This window comes from Suillus paluster (genome assembly GCF_016628075.1).
Source record: "Suillus paluster strain FC165 chromosome Unknown EDB91scaffold_14, whole genome shotgun sequence".
Classification (NCBI taxonomy): Eukaryota; Fungi; Basidiomycota; class Agaricomycetes; order Boletales; family Suillaceae; genus Suillus; species Suillus paluster.
This window is the reverse complement of record NW_024537574.1, coordinates 137,900-155,582: the sequence shown is the minus strand read 5'-3', so window position 1 is coordinate 155,582 and position 17,683 is coordinate 137,900. Positions and strand designations below refer to the sequence as shown.

Below are 17,683 nucleotides of genomic sequence, written 5' to 3'. Positions count from 1 at the left end.
CCTCTACATCCATCCCAATATCTTCATTGTCAATCCACTCGGTGTCTTCACGTTGTGCTGGCGGTTCCTCACACATGTCGGCAAGTGCATTGATAGTCTCATCAACGAGCCCTAGGACCAATCAGATGTAGAAAAGTAGACAGAATTATGATAAAGTACTCACCAGTGATGTCTAGTTGATAGTGTGCTTGTGCAGCAGCCCCTTCCATGCTAATTATTGCATGAGAGACAATGCGGCATTGAGTAATGTGGGTCCTATTGCCTGCATGAACAATCCGAACATTGCAAGAGAGACCTCGACGAGTCCTTGAGGGTGGCATAAAGGTGAGAGGGAGGGAGAGATAAGAAAGGAAAGTACCTTGTATTTAACTACTCATGGCCTTTAAACAGTGGGGTGGGAACAGCTGCAATGTGTTCGGTGTTGTAGGGCGTTGTGGAAAAAAAACACGCATAATAGTCATGCTCAATGTTGAAGGCAATGAGGAAGGACATTGTCAATGATGAGTGGCGAACCCTTACCGTATTTGGTATGTTTGCGCTGGTTGGTATTCAGTAACATTGGCTAGCTGTCATATCCCGTACCTCCGGAACCAGAATTCCAGATCTACTTCATTAAAGTCCGGTCCTCCGTCTTACTATTCCGCCCGGCGCTCCGCCTTCATCTCCGCACTCACCCCTAACTCCTTTTAGATTAGCTATTGCTCCAGTTACCGGTTATGTTCTTTCCGCTATGCTTATTGATCCGTCCATTCCTACTCCATATCCGACCTCACTGCTTTGATCCGTTATACTTAGTAATAGACTTTCCACATGCTTCGTACATAGCCCTTACCTTTGCTGACTGATTCACGTACATGTTACCTACAGTATATAAACCCCTGTAATACTCCGGAACTCCTCAGTTCGAATATCATCTTAGTTCTGCTCATTCCTGCAATCTCTGGACTTGAGTCTCACCTCTTGTCCACCTCCGAGTCTTAGGGGTTAAACCTTAGGACTACTTCTCCAGCTCTACCTTAGGGTAGTCTAACCTCTGTTCAGTTTCTACTCCGGACTTCCATAGTAGCCTTACTCCATCCCTGCATAAACCTTCCAGAGTTCCGCCGAACTCCACCGACACTAAGTCCTCCAGAACTCCCCAGACTTCCGTCGGACTTCCCCTCTGTCCCCTGGAAATTAAAGGGCACATACTCGGGTAAGGGGCGCAGCACACGAGCTGAAGCCGAAGCCCTTTGAGTAACCTCTCCCTTGAGCATGACCTTAACACTAGCGGATGTTGCCGGTGTGGGACTTTGGTGGTTTTTTTCGAAAAGTAAATATTCAGCATTATTACACTATTTACTGGCAGTGTAGAGCTTTGGCGTAATCTATTCTAATTAGAATGGCAAGTCCCTGGGAGTATGGCATTCTTATTAAGGCAAGATTATGTGATGTCGAGGTGAATGGCTTGAAATAGCCTGCAAGCATTGTAACAAAAATAGAATGTTGCAATTTCTGCTGTTATCTTGTCAGGAGGCGAGTCAACTTTCAATTATCTTATCTTACCTTGGGTACCATTATCTTATCTTAGCTAGCTTACCTTGTTACCTTACCCTATTGCAACCATTTAGACTTTGTTATCATCGAGGTTCGAACTCAAGGCCTAAGACTTATTCAAGTTAATATTTCCTTATTATAGCGACATTTGGTACTTACCTTGAGCATAGTTTCCGCTACACCATAGGGCCTTGTATATAGGTAAACCCTGGTTGTATATGAATAGCAATTGAGTCCTAATACTTGTAATACCAAAAGTGCGGTTTAATCAAAGTAACTATGGAACAATTACAAGACACAATTCAAATGAAACTGATATAATAGTACTACTTGTGAGAATGAGTTGCACGAGTCACTGTGATTCCAGAAGATGCAGCAGCAGCCTTCTTCTTTCTTCCCCTTCCCCTTCCCCTGCCTTCACCTCCTCCTGCAGCCTGTAATTCCTGAATGACAGGATCAGTCTCTGTGTCTGGCCCAATATCAGGTCCACTCTCATCAATGTTGCTAAGGGCAGACATCCCCGAGATACTCTCAATGAGCTGCAGTATGGAGGCAGGCTCTGCAGCTGCAACTGTATTGGGTGTGCCATGAGTGGGTGCGTCCACTGACCTGTCGTCACTATTCACATCAAGTGCCACCATGGCCCGATTGATAGCATTGGTATGATCTTCATGATCAGCATCAATGGTTGAAGTTCGTGCAGCGGCGCTGAAAACATAGTTGTTGATCTTAGTCACGATCTCCTCGATGCACTTACTCTTCCACTTTGTGACAAGAACTCTCTTATAGTTGTAGAAAAGCTCCTTGTAGCTGATGTTGGATTTCTTCCCCACACCTGAACCAGAAAACTCGGTGTCAGGTGAGAGGAAAAATATTGTCTGTGTCATTATGTCAGTGAGAGAATCCAACAGCAAGGACAAGATAACTCTGTCGTACAATGACGGCTGCCCATGCAATCGATCCTGGCATGACTTGGCAGATATCCCACTTCTGCAAATTCGTGTGAGCGCCAATGCTGTGACTGCTACCCTGGTGGAGTGATGTAACACCACACAATGCTGCTTTCAATATCTGAGTGTGTTGTGAGACATGCAAATGAGAAGAGAATGACTGTCTTACCTGTGCTAACAGTTTCCAACTTCCAAACACGGTCTTGAGAGACTTGTCTTCAATCAAGTCAGGAAACAGAACTGGTGGGAATGTTGTATACCGTCGGGTTGGTTGCAGACATGACTCCAAGCAACTTTTGGATTTCAGGGACACCAGCATGGTCGTAACTGATGTTGGTAAAATATTTTGAGGGAAGGTCAAAGATCATGCCAGCAACATTCCATAGCTTCTTGATCTCACTTGAGCAGGCGTCCATGATACTTTTAAGTACCTACCATAGTATAGATAAGCGCATAAGTCCAGCAAAGAAAACTACTCACCAGCTCAGCAAAATAAGAGCTCTCCATAACTATGTGCATCTGCACTGGAAAGCCATGGTACAGCTCATCCAAGAATGCCAATTCTTGTGTGAGTGCAGTCTTGTATCAATCGACACTGTCAAAAGGAGTTGGAGACAAAGGCAGAAGCTTATTGAGAAGGTCTTTGGAAGGAAACATCTCCATCATCATTCCATACTTGCAAGTGTTGATGACAATCACTGTCTCATGGGTGATGAGTTCTTCAGGAGGTGCTGCATTAACCTTCCGTTTGCGCTTGGGCTTCTCTGCAAGCAGAACTTTGTTCTCTTCCTTGAGAGCCCTATTCTCTTCACGGAGCTTCTGTCACGAATTCCAAACACAAATCATTTTTCATTCCTCAGCTTTTCTCCGGCTACTTCCAGTTACCAAACCGGTCATGTGACTTCACTTCCTGTTCCATCTTCACATATCACCTATTGTTTCTCCGATTGGTTCCCCAACTCCACGGGCTAGAACAATCTCGCTTCCCAAAGAAGTACCGGTCAGATCTTGGGCTTCTATTTAGTCACTGTCTGACTCATTGCTTATATATCATTATGTCATGATCAGTCATCTGCAGTATCATATGACTCTTTTATCATTGGCTGATTTCTTTCATACTCAAATATCTCCTCTTCAATGTTATGTATATAAGTAGGTTATTTAGCATAAGTACTCCTTAGACTTAACCTCTTCATTTCTACACTGGTGGTAGACTTAGATGTTCACACTAGTCATAACATTAGGTTAAGTCTTCTTACCACTCCAACTTGAACTTTGTCTTGGACGTCACTGTTCTTGACAAACTTCATTGTGCTATTCGGCTGAGATTTATCTCGCAGATTACGTTTAAAATAATCATTTTCCCCGACACATTTTGTTATATCAATCTCTTTATGATTACTCTTTAGTAGAAGTAGACCAGGCCCTTGCCTTCAGTGAGCCGCCAGTCTATAAGGATCAGTGACACATAGGTCCTGTTTCCGTACGTCTACAGTTCGGCCCAAAACCCTGCCAACTGTATGCTACATATCTGCATTCTACATAACAGAACGGCACTCGTGACTGTCCTCTCACAGTCTAGTTACATTACGATAGGAATTTTTGGGTACTAGAAGCAGACCCAAAGTTCACTGCGTCTTTTGCAAACTCCTCTCGAGTTCTACTTAGGTTGACGAACTGCTACACACGCTGTATTCGCACCTTTGTCATCATTGCCCCACCATACAGATCCCATCTCGTCAGAGCAAGAGCTCTCATGTTACACGACAACTCTTCCTGTCTAGCAAACAATTGTCCATTCTTCAATGTCCTCGAATCTAGGAGAAACTGGGATAACCGCTTCAGAGGATATAGAAGTGCCAATCGCTCTGCCAGCAATACCACCAGTAACAGCTCCAGACAGGGATCAAATCCACTCTCTGGCACCGCAGGGATGGCACAACCGGGGTCCAGTCGTATCTGTAGAACCATCCACCACCCCACATCGAAGCAGAAAGAGCGTACACCAGAGCCTTGATAGACCAAATGCAGAAGGAGATTGACAAGCTTCAGGCAGGCCTGGTACATGTGGATGATGAGATTGTGAACTTGAGGATCAGGATAAGGGACTCAGAGGACGATATCACAGCTTTGAAAACCTCATCTACCACGAGGACCCAAGGCGGTATATCTGGGACTTCAAGCTCTGATCTCAAAATGGCGAAACCCGCAGATTTCACAGGGGACAAAAACTCCATTGATGTCGATACCTTCCTCACCCAACTTGAGATCTACTTCACAGGTTACCCTGGAGCGACAGAACATCAGAAAAGCTCATGCTTAATTTCCTTCTGTTGTGGGTCAGCAGTGAAGTGGGCAGAGAGCGTCACACCACAGGCTCTTGGTGGTGCAATCGGGTCTTATGACGAAATCAAAAATGACATGAGAGCCATGTGGGGACTCATCAACAAAGAGGAAAAAGCAGCAAGAGAGTTAGACGCACTTCGCCAAGGAACCTGCACAGTAGCGGAGTACGTTTCCCTCTTCCGGCAGAAGATTGCCTACTGTCACTTCTCCGACTACGAGCTCATGCACAAGTTCCGCTTCGGAGCAGACCAATGGGTTAAGTTCCAGTTGGCATTTGTCCACCCTGGTAGGGAAGACACTCTGGAGGGGTTGATCAGAGAGTCGCTCATCATTGGGCAAAACCTAGAGGAACTTGACAATGAGAAGAGTGGCTGGACGCCCCGCCGTCCGTGGCAAGGTGCTGCTGCAACATCTGCACCAGTAGCACCCAAGACCACGTCGCAAGGAGGAAATGCGATGGACATTGATGCAGCCAGGACAGGAGGTAGACCCTGACCTCAAGGACAACCGGTGTGGGGAACGTCCCCACTGTAGGCCCGTATCCTGCATATTTCCCATGCCTTCCCACCATTTTCCCACGTGTTCCGCTACCCATCCGCGTCTTCCCCGACCCGTCCGCTACACGGAACCCAGCGGAACCCAGCGGAACAATCACGTACCACACGCATTATATTCCTTCAGCCTTCGGAACATCCTCCTCCGTCCTGTCCATGTCCTTCCATCCTCGCTGGTGAGTACTAGCTACGTTCCCTGTGTCACTAACATGTTCCTATCTCATTTCCCATGTGTTATGGTACTTATACGGATCCTTCCGCTACTTGGGACCGATTCCTTATCTCACAGCCTCACCCGGTTGTAGCATATCGCATTTCAGAACCCCTTCCTATATAGGTAGCAATAGATGGGATCTTAGTTTTTACCTTCTGATAGACTCAACTCCACTTCCACTTACAGAGTACTTCTCAGTACTCCACTCACTGTTTAAAATATCTTCCCGAATCTATTCCTGATCACATTGCATCGTTCCCACCCCCGTGAGTTCCGCTTGAAACGCCTGACATCGGATCCGACGACTTGGAGCAAGTACCAGACACAAGCCTGGTCCGACTTTGCCCAATCATCCTCCTGCAGGCTTGTAGTTTCTTTTCCTTCCGTTTGTTCCCTGTTTGTCTTGTTTGCTCCGCGTTAGTTCCGTTAGTTCCCCGTAGTTCCGCTCGTCGCGCGCTGAGTTCCGCTCGTCGGGAACCCTCTGCATCTTTGTGTTCCCAGTCCTAGTAAGGACCGGAACCCTTCGGGTCGCTAGACAGAGTCTAGTCTTTGTTTCCTCGCACTTATTTGAGGACTCGCTACCCAGTAGCAATCCCCTCGGGACGAGTATAAGCCTCGCACCCTTGTTAGACTTCTGATTCACACAGAGTCTATTTTCCTCACCCACACCGGGACATGATTTCAAGTGTTATCGTTGTGGAGAAGACGGGCATATGGCTTGTAATTGCACAGGAAAACCTCTTGACAAGGGCAAAGGACCAGCTGTCCACACTGTCAAAGGAGAAGAAGTTCCAGCTGTGAAACCGCTCACACTGGAAGATATTAACCACATCGTTAACGAGAGGATTTGCTTATCCACCATGTACAACCCAGAGAAGAAGGGTTTTTAGATAGATCAAAGTTAACTGTGAACTTAGATCAGAAGAATTGTTTCTCCATTCTCGGTGACTCAGCAATTATGTTTACAGAAGTATCAGAAGTTTGTTCTGGAATAAATGAGAGCATTTTTACTTGCCAGTTACGTTGGAAGGAAAACAAAGGAAAGCAGCTGTCAATGCTCTAGTAGACTGCGGAGCAACAAACCTCTTCATCAGCGAAAAGTTTGTAGAAAAGAACCAAGTCCAAACCAAGCAGTTATTGTGAGCACTGCTGGTCCGCAATATCGATGGGACTAAAAATTCCACCAGACCAATCAAAAGCTACGCCGATTTGAAGCTCACAATAGGGATCATGAGGAAGAAGTAGCTTTTCTGATCACAGATCTAGGAACCGATGATGTCATCATTGGAATAGATTGGCTATGATACCACAACCCCAGTATCAATTGGAATGCGGGAAAGGTGGCATTAGACCATTGTCCAGTTAAATGTCAAGAAGCCAAGATCAAGGACAAAAAGACCAAGGCAAAGAAGTGAAGAGCCACAAACTCTTTGATCCCTTCGGTGTTGCCCAAGTTGATACTGGTAGAAGATGACGAAGATGAGGATATTGAGGAAGCCTCTATCCATCATCAGATTCAGTCGACAAGCTTCAACTCTTCACCTTTGTCACATGAATCGTGAGGACATGTCAGGATTAAGGAGGAAGAACAATCGGACCTTACTACTACTGTTGGGCATGGAGCTACCAAGAATGTGCCTAACATTGAGGAAGTCGAGGATGAGGATTCACCACAGAACATGTGGATCAGATACAAGAGCTCTGTAGCGTCAGAGTTAGCTCAACAGGAGGAAAAGAAGGAAAAGAAGCCCATAGAAGAGATGGTGCCAGAGTGGCCTCATGACTACCTTAAGGTCTTCTCCAAAGAAGAATCTACTCAATTCCCCAAGTCTAAGAAGTGGGATCATAAAGTAGATCTCAAGGACCCTAATGATCTTCCTCCCAATGTAAAAGCATATCCCCTGTCACCCGTCGAAAATGAAGCATGTGAGAAGTGGCTCAAACAAGAATACAATTTAGGACAACTGAGAGATTCCGAATCTCCAGTAGCAGCTCCTTTCTTCTTTGTTGCTAAGAAAGACGGAAAGCTTAGACCTGTCATGGACTATCAGAGGTTGAATGAAAAAACTATCTGAAATGCATACCCTCTCCCTCATTCTCAGGATCTCATCGATCGTCTCTCCAGTGCAAAACTCTTTTCGAAAATGGACATTTGATTGGGTTACAATAATATCAGGATGAAAGAAGGAGACCAGTGGAAGACTGCCTTCAGAACCCCTTTTGGACATCATGAACCAGTTGTAATGTACTTTGGCATGACAAACTCCCCTGCTACTTTTCAAACTATGATGGACCAGATCTTCCAAGATCTTAAGGAAGGAAAGGTCGTTGTAGTATACATCAACAATATCTTGGTCTTCACCAATGACAATGTAGAAAAGCATAGAAAGGTGGTGCACGAAGTATTGCAAAGATTGCAGGACAATGACCTTTATCTCAAACCGGAGAAATGTTCCTTTGAGAAGAAAGAAGTGGAGTTTCTCGGTTTGATTGTTAAAGATGGACACGTCTCATGGATCTGGTCAAGGTTAAAGGAGTCCAAGAATGGCCAACTCCCACCTGTGTCAAGGATATCCAAAGATTCATGGGATTTGTGAACTTTTACCGTTGATTCATTCTTGGTTTCTCGAACATTGCTAGACCTATGAATGAACTCATAAGGAAGGATGTGCCATGGGAATGAACGGACAAGCAAGAGAAGGCTTTTAGAACACTCAAAGACAATTTTACTTCTGCACCAGTGCTAGTTATGCCAGATGCAAAAAAGAAACAGAAGATAGAGAGCAATGCATCTGACTACGCTACTGGTGGTGTACTTTCTCAGTTGGAAGAAGACGGACTATGGCACCCAGTGGCCTTTTGTAGTAAATCAATGCAGGATGCAGAGAGGAATTATGATATCCACGACAAAGAACTTTTAGCTATCATCTGTGCATTGGAGGAGTGGAGGCATTATGTGCAAGGCACACCTCACCCGGTAGAGATTTGGATGGATCACAAGAACCTCAAATACTTCATGACAAGTCAGAAGTTAACTCACAGACAAGCGAGATGGTCCTTGCTCCTTGCAGAATACAATTTCACACTGCAACACAAACCGGGGAAGGTTAATGACACTGCCAACACTCTGTCCAGGAGGCCAGACCACAGAGGGGGGGGGGGGGGGGGTAGAAAACAACAATTCTGATTGCGTGTTTCTAAAACCTGAGTTTTTCCATATTAAAGGCACAATAAGAGGTCAGATTCTGAAAGAAGGAGAACAATTGCTATTGAAGTGTATCAGAAACTGCACCGATTTAGATCTGGAAGTCTGAAATACTATCAAAACCCTGAAGAAAGCCCCTGTGCAGTTGAGAAGAGGACTAGAAGAGTGGAATACAGAGGATGGACTCATTCTATTCAGAGGATTGGTATATGTTGCTCAGTGCTAGAGATCTTCCATGACTCGCCTGCAGCAGGACACATGGGACATGCCCAAACTCTTGAATTGGTTTCTCAAAACTATTGGTGGCCTCAGATGCAGAAATGGGTCAATGAGTACGTAGATGGGTGTGATCGATGCAAGCAAACAAAGGTGTTACCATCAAAACCCCACGGACCCTTGAAGCCAAATGAAATTCCAGAGGGACCATGGCAAACTATTAGCTGTGATCTTATCGTCAATCTACCCATCTCCCAAGGCAAAGACAGTATTCTAGTAGTTGTTGATCGCTTCACAAAGCAAACACATCTTGCTCCAACCACCAACAATGTTGATTCCAAAGGAATCGTGGACTTATTTCTCAACCATGTATGGAAGTTGCACAGAACACCGAAGAAGGTAATTTTGGATAGGGGAACACAATTTGTGTCCAAGTTCATGCAGGAAGTCTCAAAAAGACTAGGAACCAAGTTGTCCATGTCGACAGCATATCACCCTCAGACTGATGGACAAACTGAATGAGTCAATGCAGAAGTAGAGCAATATCTCCGACTCTTCACGTCGTACCATCAAAATGACTGGGTATTGTGGCTCCCTATTGCAGAATTTACACATAACAATTCCATTACAACTACTGGACATTCCCCATTCAAAACCCTCTATGGCTATAACCCTGAATTCGTCATTGCTCCCAATTCCTCTAATACTGTTCCTCAAGCTGATGAGAGAGTAGCCGAGATGAAAGAAGTGCAGAAAGAAGCCAAGGCAACGCTAGAAATAGCAAATGATTGGATGAAGCGTTTCTATGATCATGGAGTGAAAGACACACCTATATTGGAAGTTGGACAGAAGGTTTGGCTGGACGCCAAAAATATCAAACAATGGCGCCCAAGTCAGAAGTTGTCGGATCGCCGTCTTGGCCCCTTTGAAATACTTGAGCGAATAGGCGAGTTAAACTACCAGATCAAATTGCTGCAATCATATCAGATCCATCCGGTATTTCATGTGGGATTACTCACACCCCACAAAACTTCTGCACTAACGCCTCAAATCGCCCCCATATGTCCACCCCCAGATATAGTCCAATCCAAAGAAGAGTATCAAGTAGAAGAAGTGATAAGCAGCAGAATACAGCAACGGAAACTAGAATACAAAGTAAAATGGAAGGGGTATCCATTGGAAGAAGCGACATGGGAAAAAGAGGAAAATCTGAAGAACTCCCCCAGATTAGTCAGCAAATTTTACGCCATGCACCCTGACACTCCAAAATTGCACTGAATCGCTAGTTCTATTATTCCAATTTTACAGACATCCGGTTTCCTTGAATGGAGACAAAAAAATATCTGACCATCTTACATTCGCAAGGACGCTCATCCTAGAAAGGGGGTAATGTCACGAATTCCAAACACAAATCATTTTTCATTCCTCAGCTTTTCTCCAGCTACTTCCAGTTACCAAACCGGTCACGTGACTTCACTTCCTGTCACATCTTCACATCTTCACATATCACCTATTGTTTCTCTCATTGGTTCCCCAACTCCACAGGCTAGAACAATCTCGCTTCCAGAAGAAGTACCGGTCGGATCTTGGGCTTCTATTTAGTCACTGTCTGACTCATTGCTTATATATCATGATGTCATTATCAGTCATCCGCAGTATCATACAACTCTTTTATCATTGGCTGATTTCTTTCATACTCAGATATCTCCTCTTCAATGTTATATATATAAGTAGGTTATTTAGCGTAAGTACTCCTTAGACTTAACCTCTTCGTTTCCACACTGGTGGTAGACCTAGACGTTCACACTCAAATCTATCTTGTTCATTATCATCCCTCTTGACCGAGTCCTAGTGGTTGTGTGGTAGTCTTTACCATTCGGTGAATGCTAGTCATAACAGCTTCTGAATGTCTATTTGCAGTGCTTTGAGGGCCTAAAATATAACTGTCATTCAGTGCACGCCAAATTCAATCGTCACTTACATCTAAAAGCTCTCCTTTTGATGTGCCAGGTCCAGGGATCAAAGCAACATTGGGACCGTCCCAGTCACTGTCGGTGTCTGACATGAATTGCGTTCACTCAGGTTGTCGTAAGTTTCAGGAAGGGAAGTGCAAGGAGAATTTAGCCACCTACATGACTTTTTATAACAGAGTCCAGCACCGCCTAATAACGAACACCATCAGTCATATTTCATTGTGGTAAACTTGAGCAATCACATACATGTAATGAGGTATGCTGGTAGTAAGCAGCTAGACCAAAAACAGAGGTATGGGCGCAAACCTTCACATGTAAAGGGTATCATTGGCGACTGCATGTGCCCAGAGTGTTTTGTGTTTGATGGGGAAGCACTAGAGGATGAGAATGCAGTTGTAAGCGCTGAGATGAAGCAGTTAAGGTGGGCCTGCTTACATGACTGCTGTTGACACATCAATGTTCACCAAAGCACGAACACATGATGGGGAGTGCTGAAGGGTGTAGTTGGATGAAGAAGCGCTGGAGGTAGTGAAGCATTGGAGGGTGGAGAAGCACGGTGGAGTCACATAAGAGTACGTGAACATTGCCGAATTGTTTGATGGTGAGGACCAACGTGAACATTGCTGAATTGTTTGATGGTGGGGACCAGCGTGAACATTGCCGAATTGTTTGATGGCGAGGATCAGCATGAACATTGCCGAATTGTTTGATGGTGAGGACCAGTGTGAACATCGCCAAATTGTTTGATGGCGGGGATCAGCATGAACATTGCCAAATTGTTTGATGGCAAGGTATATGTCGGTGGAGCTTGTCGGGAGAACAACCAACACCAAGCAACAATGCAGAATACAGATGGAGAAGCATGGTGGAGTCACATAGCCTCGTAGCACCAATTGGCAGATCCCTACAGAGGTCATGTCAATCAACATGAAAATATACTGATATTGGTGTGAAGGTGCTGCACCTCGCTGTTCCAATCATCAAAATCCATCAAGCACGCACCAGATGCCCTGCCTCCAAGTGCATCTCCCTCATATGAACAAACATATCAGTGTCCACAGTGTCAACCTGTCATATACCTGATCTGACCACTCCAATATTAATATCCGCTCCGCCTTCCGACCACCTCCGCCCCATCCATCCCCCGCTCTGTCCAATCACAGTCCACTCCTACACTTCTGCTCCACCACCCAACCAGTCTCCTTCCATAATGTCTCCATTCAACTGGAACCTCTTTCCCCTTGTAGATATATACTTTCCCCTTCGGTACATAGACCCTTACCTCCAGATCACTGGTAATTCCTCTTACCGCTCTATCACTGATCCGACACATACATATTGATATCTGCTCCAACTTATGTCTTTGCCTGTGTAAGTACTTACAAATTATATCCTTGGTACATAGCTTTACAACATAGTTATCCTGATCACTGCCTCATACTTAGAAGTATATAACATATCCTGTACTTAGATATTTTCCCCAGTCTTAATATTACTTGTCTTCTTGCAGTTTCTACTTGTAAGAATTCTCAGTAGGACCTTGCCTCCTCCGGACACAAGTTTCACCTTGTTGTCACCTCTGACCCTCTGCTCCGACTTAGAGCTGTGCTCTAAGTCTTCTCCTTACTTCTCCGCCCCTATCAAGCATTCCCCCTGCTCCTTTCCCCCTTCCGCATCATCCTCCACCTTCTCTGCTCCACTCCTAGTCGGCCCGCCGCTAGTAGCACTTACCTCCTGACCCTCAAAGCGGACCTAAGCGGACCACTTGTCCTATCGTCGGACAATGTTGGATCCGCTCCAAATTTGGGGCACGTACTCGGCTAAGGGCGCAGCGCAAGAGCTGAAGCCAAGCCCTGACCCCTCCGCTTCCTGAGCCAGCACGGTACCTAACACAACCACCAGATGGTCAAATGGTCCATCTGGAACCAGAAGCACTCCGCATATTATTGACCTGACTGAGAAAAATTGCAACTGTGCTCATGCACATGCTCGAACTCTGAATAAATTGAAGTTCTTATCCTTGTGAAGGTGTACACCAGTGGGAGCGTCAAATGGGTGCACCAAGGCAAGAGGAAAAGTATGTTTCCCAACTGTACACTCGAACACAAAGAGAAGGCAGCCAAAAATCACTTTCTTTGGAGTCATCTGAATGAAAACACAGTCGAAATGTGTTGTGCCAAAGAATTGTGGACTGTAGCAAAGCTAATCAGTGTGCTGCTGCCAATCGACCATTGATTCATAGTCGACTTTCAAAAAGCGAAATTCTGTTATCTTTGCCATAAATCAGTGTAGCAAATAACAGCACTGAATGAAACAATTGTACCTCATCACTTGCTCGGAGGCAAATCTGTTTCCCTTGTGGTAGAGGTATATTGGAAGCAGGTAAGAAGTCGTTCAAAAAGTCATTGAGTCTGGTGTGGAAGTTTGAAAATGTGTTGTCACTACGGTAAACGTTCTCAACCAAGTCAAAAGTCTGTGGGGGTTGTTTCGACCCAACTTTCACATGGAGAACACCTGTCAGTGGAATCAGGTCGTCTGCAGCATCAAACACATCATCTCCAGCGTCAAGTGCATCATCAGCAGATTGATTTTGTGCTTGTGAGCGATGATATTCATCGAAGTCTGACAGACGACGATGAATATCCTCCACGACCAGTTGCCAGTGATTTACATGCAGAATCTGTAATTAAATACAAGTTCAGAGAGTGTTACATTGTACCATGAAAAAATAGCATGACCTGCTCAGCAACATTTCGGAAGTTAGTCCGCAGAAAATATGAATCCTTCAATGGTCCATGCATCTTCTCATTTGGCTTCGTGTTTTAGTTCCATGTGACTCCTTTCACTTCAATGTCGTCAAACAGATGCACATCCATATGGAGTTTTGGGAAGTTCCAACCCTTATCCTCAATATTTGCTATTTTGTCAATATATTGCTGTATATATGTCAATGATATGTGATGTTGGAATGCAAGAAACATACCTTTAGGAACACAGAGAATACCTCAACTACATTTCTCCCTTCACGAACCATATTTGATGTGTGAACTTCTAACGATGCATACATGTCAACTTCAATATACAGAAATATGCACCGAAGAAGCAGGTAACCAAGTGGACAGTCCTCCTTTGTCACAACATCATGCGCAGCATATGGTATCATCTGGCTAGTCATCAGCACCATTCAAACAGAACAGTCATAAGATCGCAAACCTTCAAAATGTTCTCAGGTATGGAGCTGTCAGTAAATGCAATGTCCATGACCTGATTGGGGTGCTTCTGATTACACCAGCACAGAAATTCTTTAAACCTGCAAGATGTGTCAGCTTTAATAAGTTGCAAGAACAAATTCCAAACCTCTTGTCAATCTGAGAAACAGTGTCTCTCCCAAGGCCATTCAGGAACTTCTGGAACTTGACCCAAAGATGGTCATCAAAAAGGCCACCATCACGGAAATGAAGCTTATCATATGACAGTGCTCGGTGAACATCTGTGCAGTGTATTAGCCACAGTGAGTTCTGTCAATATATGTAGTCAAAAGGAAGATTCAGGAAGGTTGAGAAATGCTCACATCCATGTCATGAAGTCCATACTCCTTTAGCGTTTTCTCTCTCTCCTCCAAAGTGTGCTTCGTTCATGCTAAGTTGATGATTGCCTGTGAGCCTTTGCTTGTTTGAAGAGGATATCTCTTTGATGCATCCGAGAGCGCGTCTTGAGGGACCAGGCAAATAGGGCATGGCCACAGACTTTGTACTCCTCAAATCAACAACATCACACATCTATAATTTTCAGTAACCATGGTCTGTCAGCAACAAAGAAATAGCTATAGTTATTGATACCTACTGTTCCTTGTAATCAGCTGACAAAATAAGAATTGATGGGAAGAACCAGCGTGAGAGACGGTCTAAGCATTCAAACCATTGTCTCGTTTTTTATTTCGACGTTAATGATGAGAGGATCCTTGAAAACGGCTCATGCCGGACTTTATTTTCAAAATTAACCCAACCAGGCTTTTTCGCAAATTCTTTGTCCTCCTTCACCTATTAACAAATAAGCTAATGTCAGTGCAACGTTGCACATTCTTATAGTGGCAAAGATCCTGGCATACAATTGGCAGCCAGCCAACAACATAACCACCACCTATACCCTCTCCATTGCATATGTCTGTAGGCAAGTTCACTAACCAAGCGATGACAGGATAGGCTTTCGCAGCACCAGAACTTGACAACTTGGTCTTGTCGGCATACAGTATGAAAGTCAGTGGCTTAGCACCTTCAGGCAGTTGCGACTGGTAAACATGACATTTGAAAACATTACATAGTCGAAACCGCTCGAATACATACTTGAAAGTCCCAGAAGGCTTCTGCAGTGTAAGGCTCATCCATAAATCGTACAAAGTTTATGCCATCAAATTTTGATAGGTGCTGTGCATCAAATGTCATATGCGGGAAAAGACACAGGTCTCAAAGAAGGTCAGCAGCCCACTCCCAAAGGTCCCGATAATGTACTTCGAAATCCCATGATTTATCCTCATACATCATTGAAATCACTTCTTTCATGAACTAAACTACACAAGTCAGACATGCAGACACCATTACAAGAAATTGAACCACCCCTGTGACATGTTGAGATGCTGCATCCCATTTCTTGTGAATGTTCTTGTGGTTTTTGAAGGTGAATTTGTCTTTCCCAAAAGCACACTGGTGGCAGATTTTGGTGAGCCAATTGGTTTGCTCATTGTTCAGTGCAGCCTCGAGAGCTATCTTGGTGACTTCAAATTCTAGTCAAGATTTGAATGGAAGCCATGGCTTCTTGTTAGGTGGGGGATCAGAAGTTGCTGCCACCGGACAATGCTGGAACTCCTCAAACGCATAAACCTTGGTCTTGATGCCACTTTTGGGTGATGTTCAACCTTGATGTCATCCTCCGCAAACATATGATCTTTGTCTACTGAGGGTTTGTGTTCCGGGTGTGAGGGATCTGTAAGCCGATGACATATCAGCATTATTAGTAGCAAGACAGGTAGTGCTATGAGATGTTGTCACATACCAATAAATACATCGTCATGCATGCTCCATTCACGAGATGATGGTTCACGCTCAGGCTGGTGCTGCCTCGATGAACCCGCTGCATGGACAGTCTGAGATGTTGCATGTCGAAGTGCTGATTCAGAATTAGCCCCTGCTGCAGATATTATTGCAAGTAATTCAGTTCTATGCAAGTCAACATACCCTTCGCTTGAATGGCACTTGCAACAGCTTCGTCTCAAAGTTTTTTTTCTAGGTTTCTCTTGCAGGCCTTTCGGTGAGTGCTCCAGCTGCATGGTCAGATTTCTTGCCCACATATATCACAAAGTTTCATCTGCTCTGGAGCCATTTTGAGACACAAATATACAAGGATATGAATAAGGGGTACACAGAGGTATTGTGGGTATGATATGAACAGAAAAAAGTGAAGTGCTACCTCTCATTGTCGAGAATCAGCGCACAGGCAGGAAAAGGCCAGTTGCAAGGTGTTGCAATCCATTGAAACTCTATGCAAAATTTTATCATATCATTTCAATATACATGTCAACAACATGTTAATGGCAGCCCATTGCAACCGATCTTGCAAATTTCTGACACTCGCCAAAAATGGCTGGTATTTCGAACCTCAGCCAGGTGTGGGCTGGGCTGGGCACTGCATGAAGGGGAGACCGTGTTTGAAAGGTATAGAAGAGAGCAACAGGAAGAGGGTGAAGATCCATGGGCACCCTTTGAGAATGTGTGAGTGTTTGATCAGTGTGGCAAAGCATATACTAAATAGACGACTCACCAGAGAAGAGTGGGGTCTAGCCCAATGGCTTGTCAAAAACCTCAGTCAAACACAGACTGATGAATTTCTGAAACTACCCATAGTACATTCCAAGTGTTAGTCAAATTTAGAACTCACTGTGTTAATACTGTTACCAGACTCAAATCTGCTTGAAGCTTCCATTTCACAATAACCACTCATTCTTGCAAAGGGTAGATGAACTTCCACATGGTCCAGCATGGAGTTGTAAGAAGGTCACTGTGTGCGGTAATTGTTAGGATGAAAATGGAGAGTTGTTGCAAGAAGAGGTTGAACTATGGAGTCGAGATCCAGTTGAATGTGTGAAGGAGCTGATCAGGAACCCTTCTTTCAAGGTGGATGTTAAGACCGTGCTCAGGGGTAGGACAGAGTCTGAGGGGCTTGGCTTCAGCTCGTGCGCTGTGCCCCTTACCCGAGTACGTGCCCCTAATTTCGGATTGTAGTCCAACTTGAGTTCTATGGGCTCCGACAGCATGTCGGAGTGGAGGTCCTCTGAAGGAGGACCGATGGACTACTAGATAAGCACAGGAACATTGGGCGGAGATTGGTCCGCCCTACAGGGGAGAGTCGGAGGGCTACTGTAGTCGGAGCTAACAGTAGGAGTGGAGTGGAGGAGACTGCTCAGACGATGTCCAAAACAGAATAGGAACACAGAGGACAGAGGTACAAGAGTACTAGTCACAAGTCCGACACGCGGGAAAGGTGGCGGAGGTGCGGGAAGTTGGACGAGCGGAGAAAGTGGCCAACCTAGGGAGTCAATCCCCTAGGCCGGCAAACAGGAGTTGTCAAGGGGTTTGCCCAAGAACAAGGACAAGAGAGCAGGGCTTAGAAAAGGTAATATTCAGACTGAGTATCTA

General features: G+C 44.8%; 3 protein-coding genes across 3 annotated transcripts; all 3 read right to left on the bottom strand.

Moving 5' to 3' along the window:
- Window positions 1-1,862: 1,862 nt before the first annotated feature.
- On the bottom strand, window positions 1,863-2,805 carry EDB91DRAFT_1049942 (uncharacterized protein; the record flags this gene model as incomplete). The annotated part of the gene is made up of 3 exons (XM_041313501.1): window positions 1,863-2,414; window positions 2,473-2,607; window positions 2,656-2,805. 3 exons carry the CDS (start codon window positions 2,803-2,805, stop codon window positions 1,863-1,865), a joined length of 837 nt encoding a protein of 278 aa, XP_041179333.1.
- Window positions 2,806-3,071: 266 nt separating this feature from the next.
- EDB91DRAFT_1246240 (uncharacterized protein) lies at window positions 3,072-3,383 on the bottom strand (the record flags this gene model as incomplete). The annotated part of the gene is made up of 2 exons (XM_041322634.1): window positions 3,072-3,305; window positions 3,372-3,383. 2 exons carry the CDS (start codon window positions 3,381-3,383, stop codon window positions 3,072-3,074), a joined length of 246 nt encoding a protein of 81 aa, XP_041179332.1.
- A 9,813-nt stretch (window positions 3,384-13,196) lies between these two features.
- EDB91DRAFT_1080305 (uncharacterized protein) lies at window positions 13,197-17,027 on the bottom strand (the record flags this gene model as incomplete). The annotated part of the gene is made up of 19 exons (XM_041315209.1): window positions 13,197-13,265; window positions 13,318-13,674; window positions 13,841-13,930; window positions 13,978-14,157; window positions 14,208-14,304; window positions 14,352-14,484; window positions 14,838-14,853; window positions 14,996-15,034; window positions 15,103-15,282; window positions 15,338-15,418; window positions 15,503-15,556; window positions 15,587-15,774; window positions 15,855-15,974; window positions 16,044-16,134; window positions 16,483-16,527; window positions 16,646-16,673; window positions 16,809-16,836; window positions 16,866-16,881; window positions 16,926-17,027. The coding sequence occupies 19 exons, from the start codon at window positions 17,025-17,027 to the stop codon at window positions 13,197-13,199; spliced, it is 1,914 nt and encodes a 637-aa protein (XP_041179331.1).
- Between the last annotated feature and the right edge of the window lie 656 nt (window positions 17,028-17,683).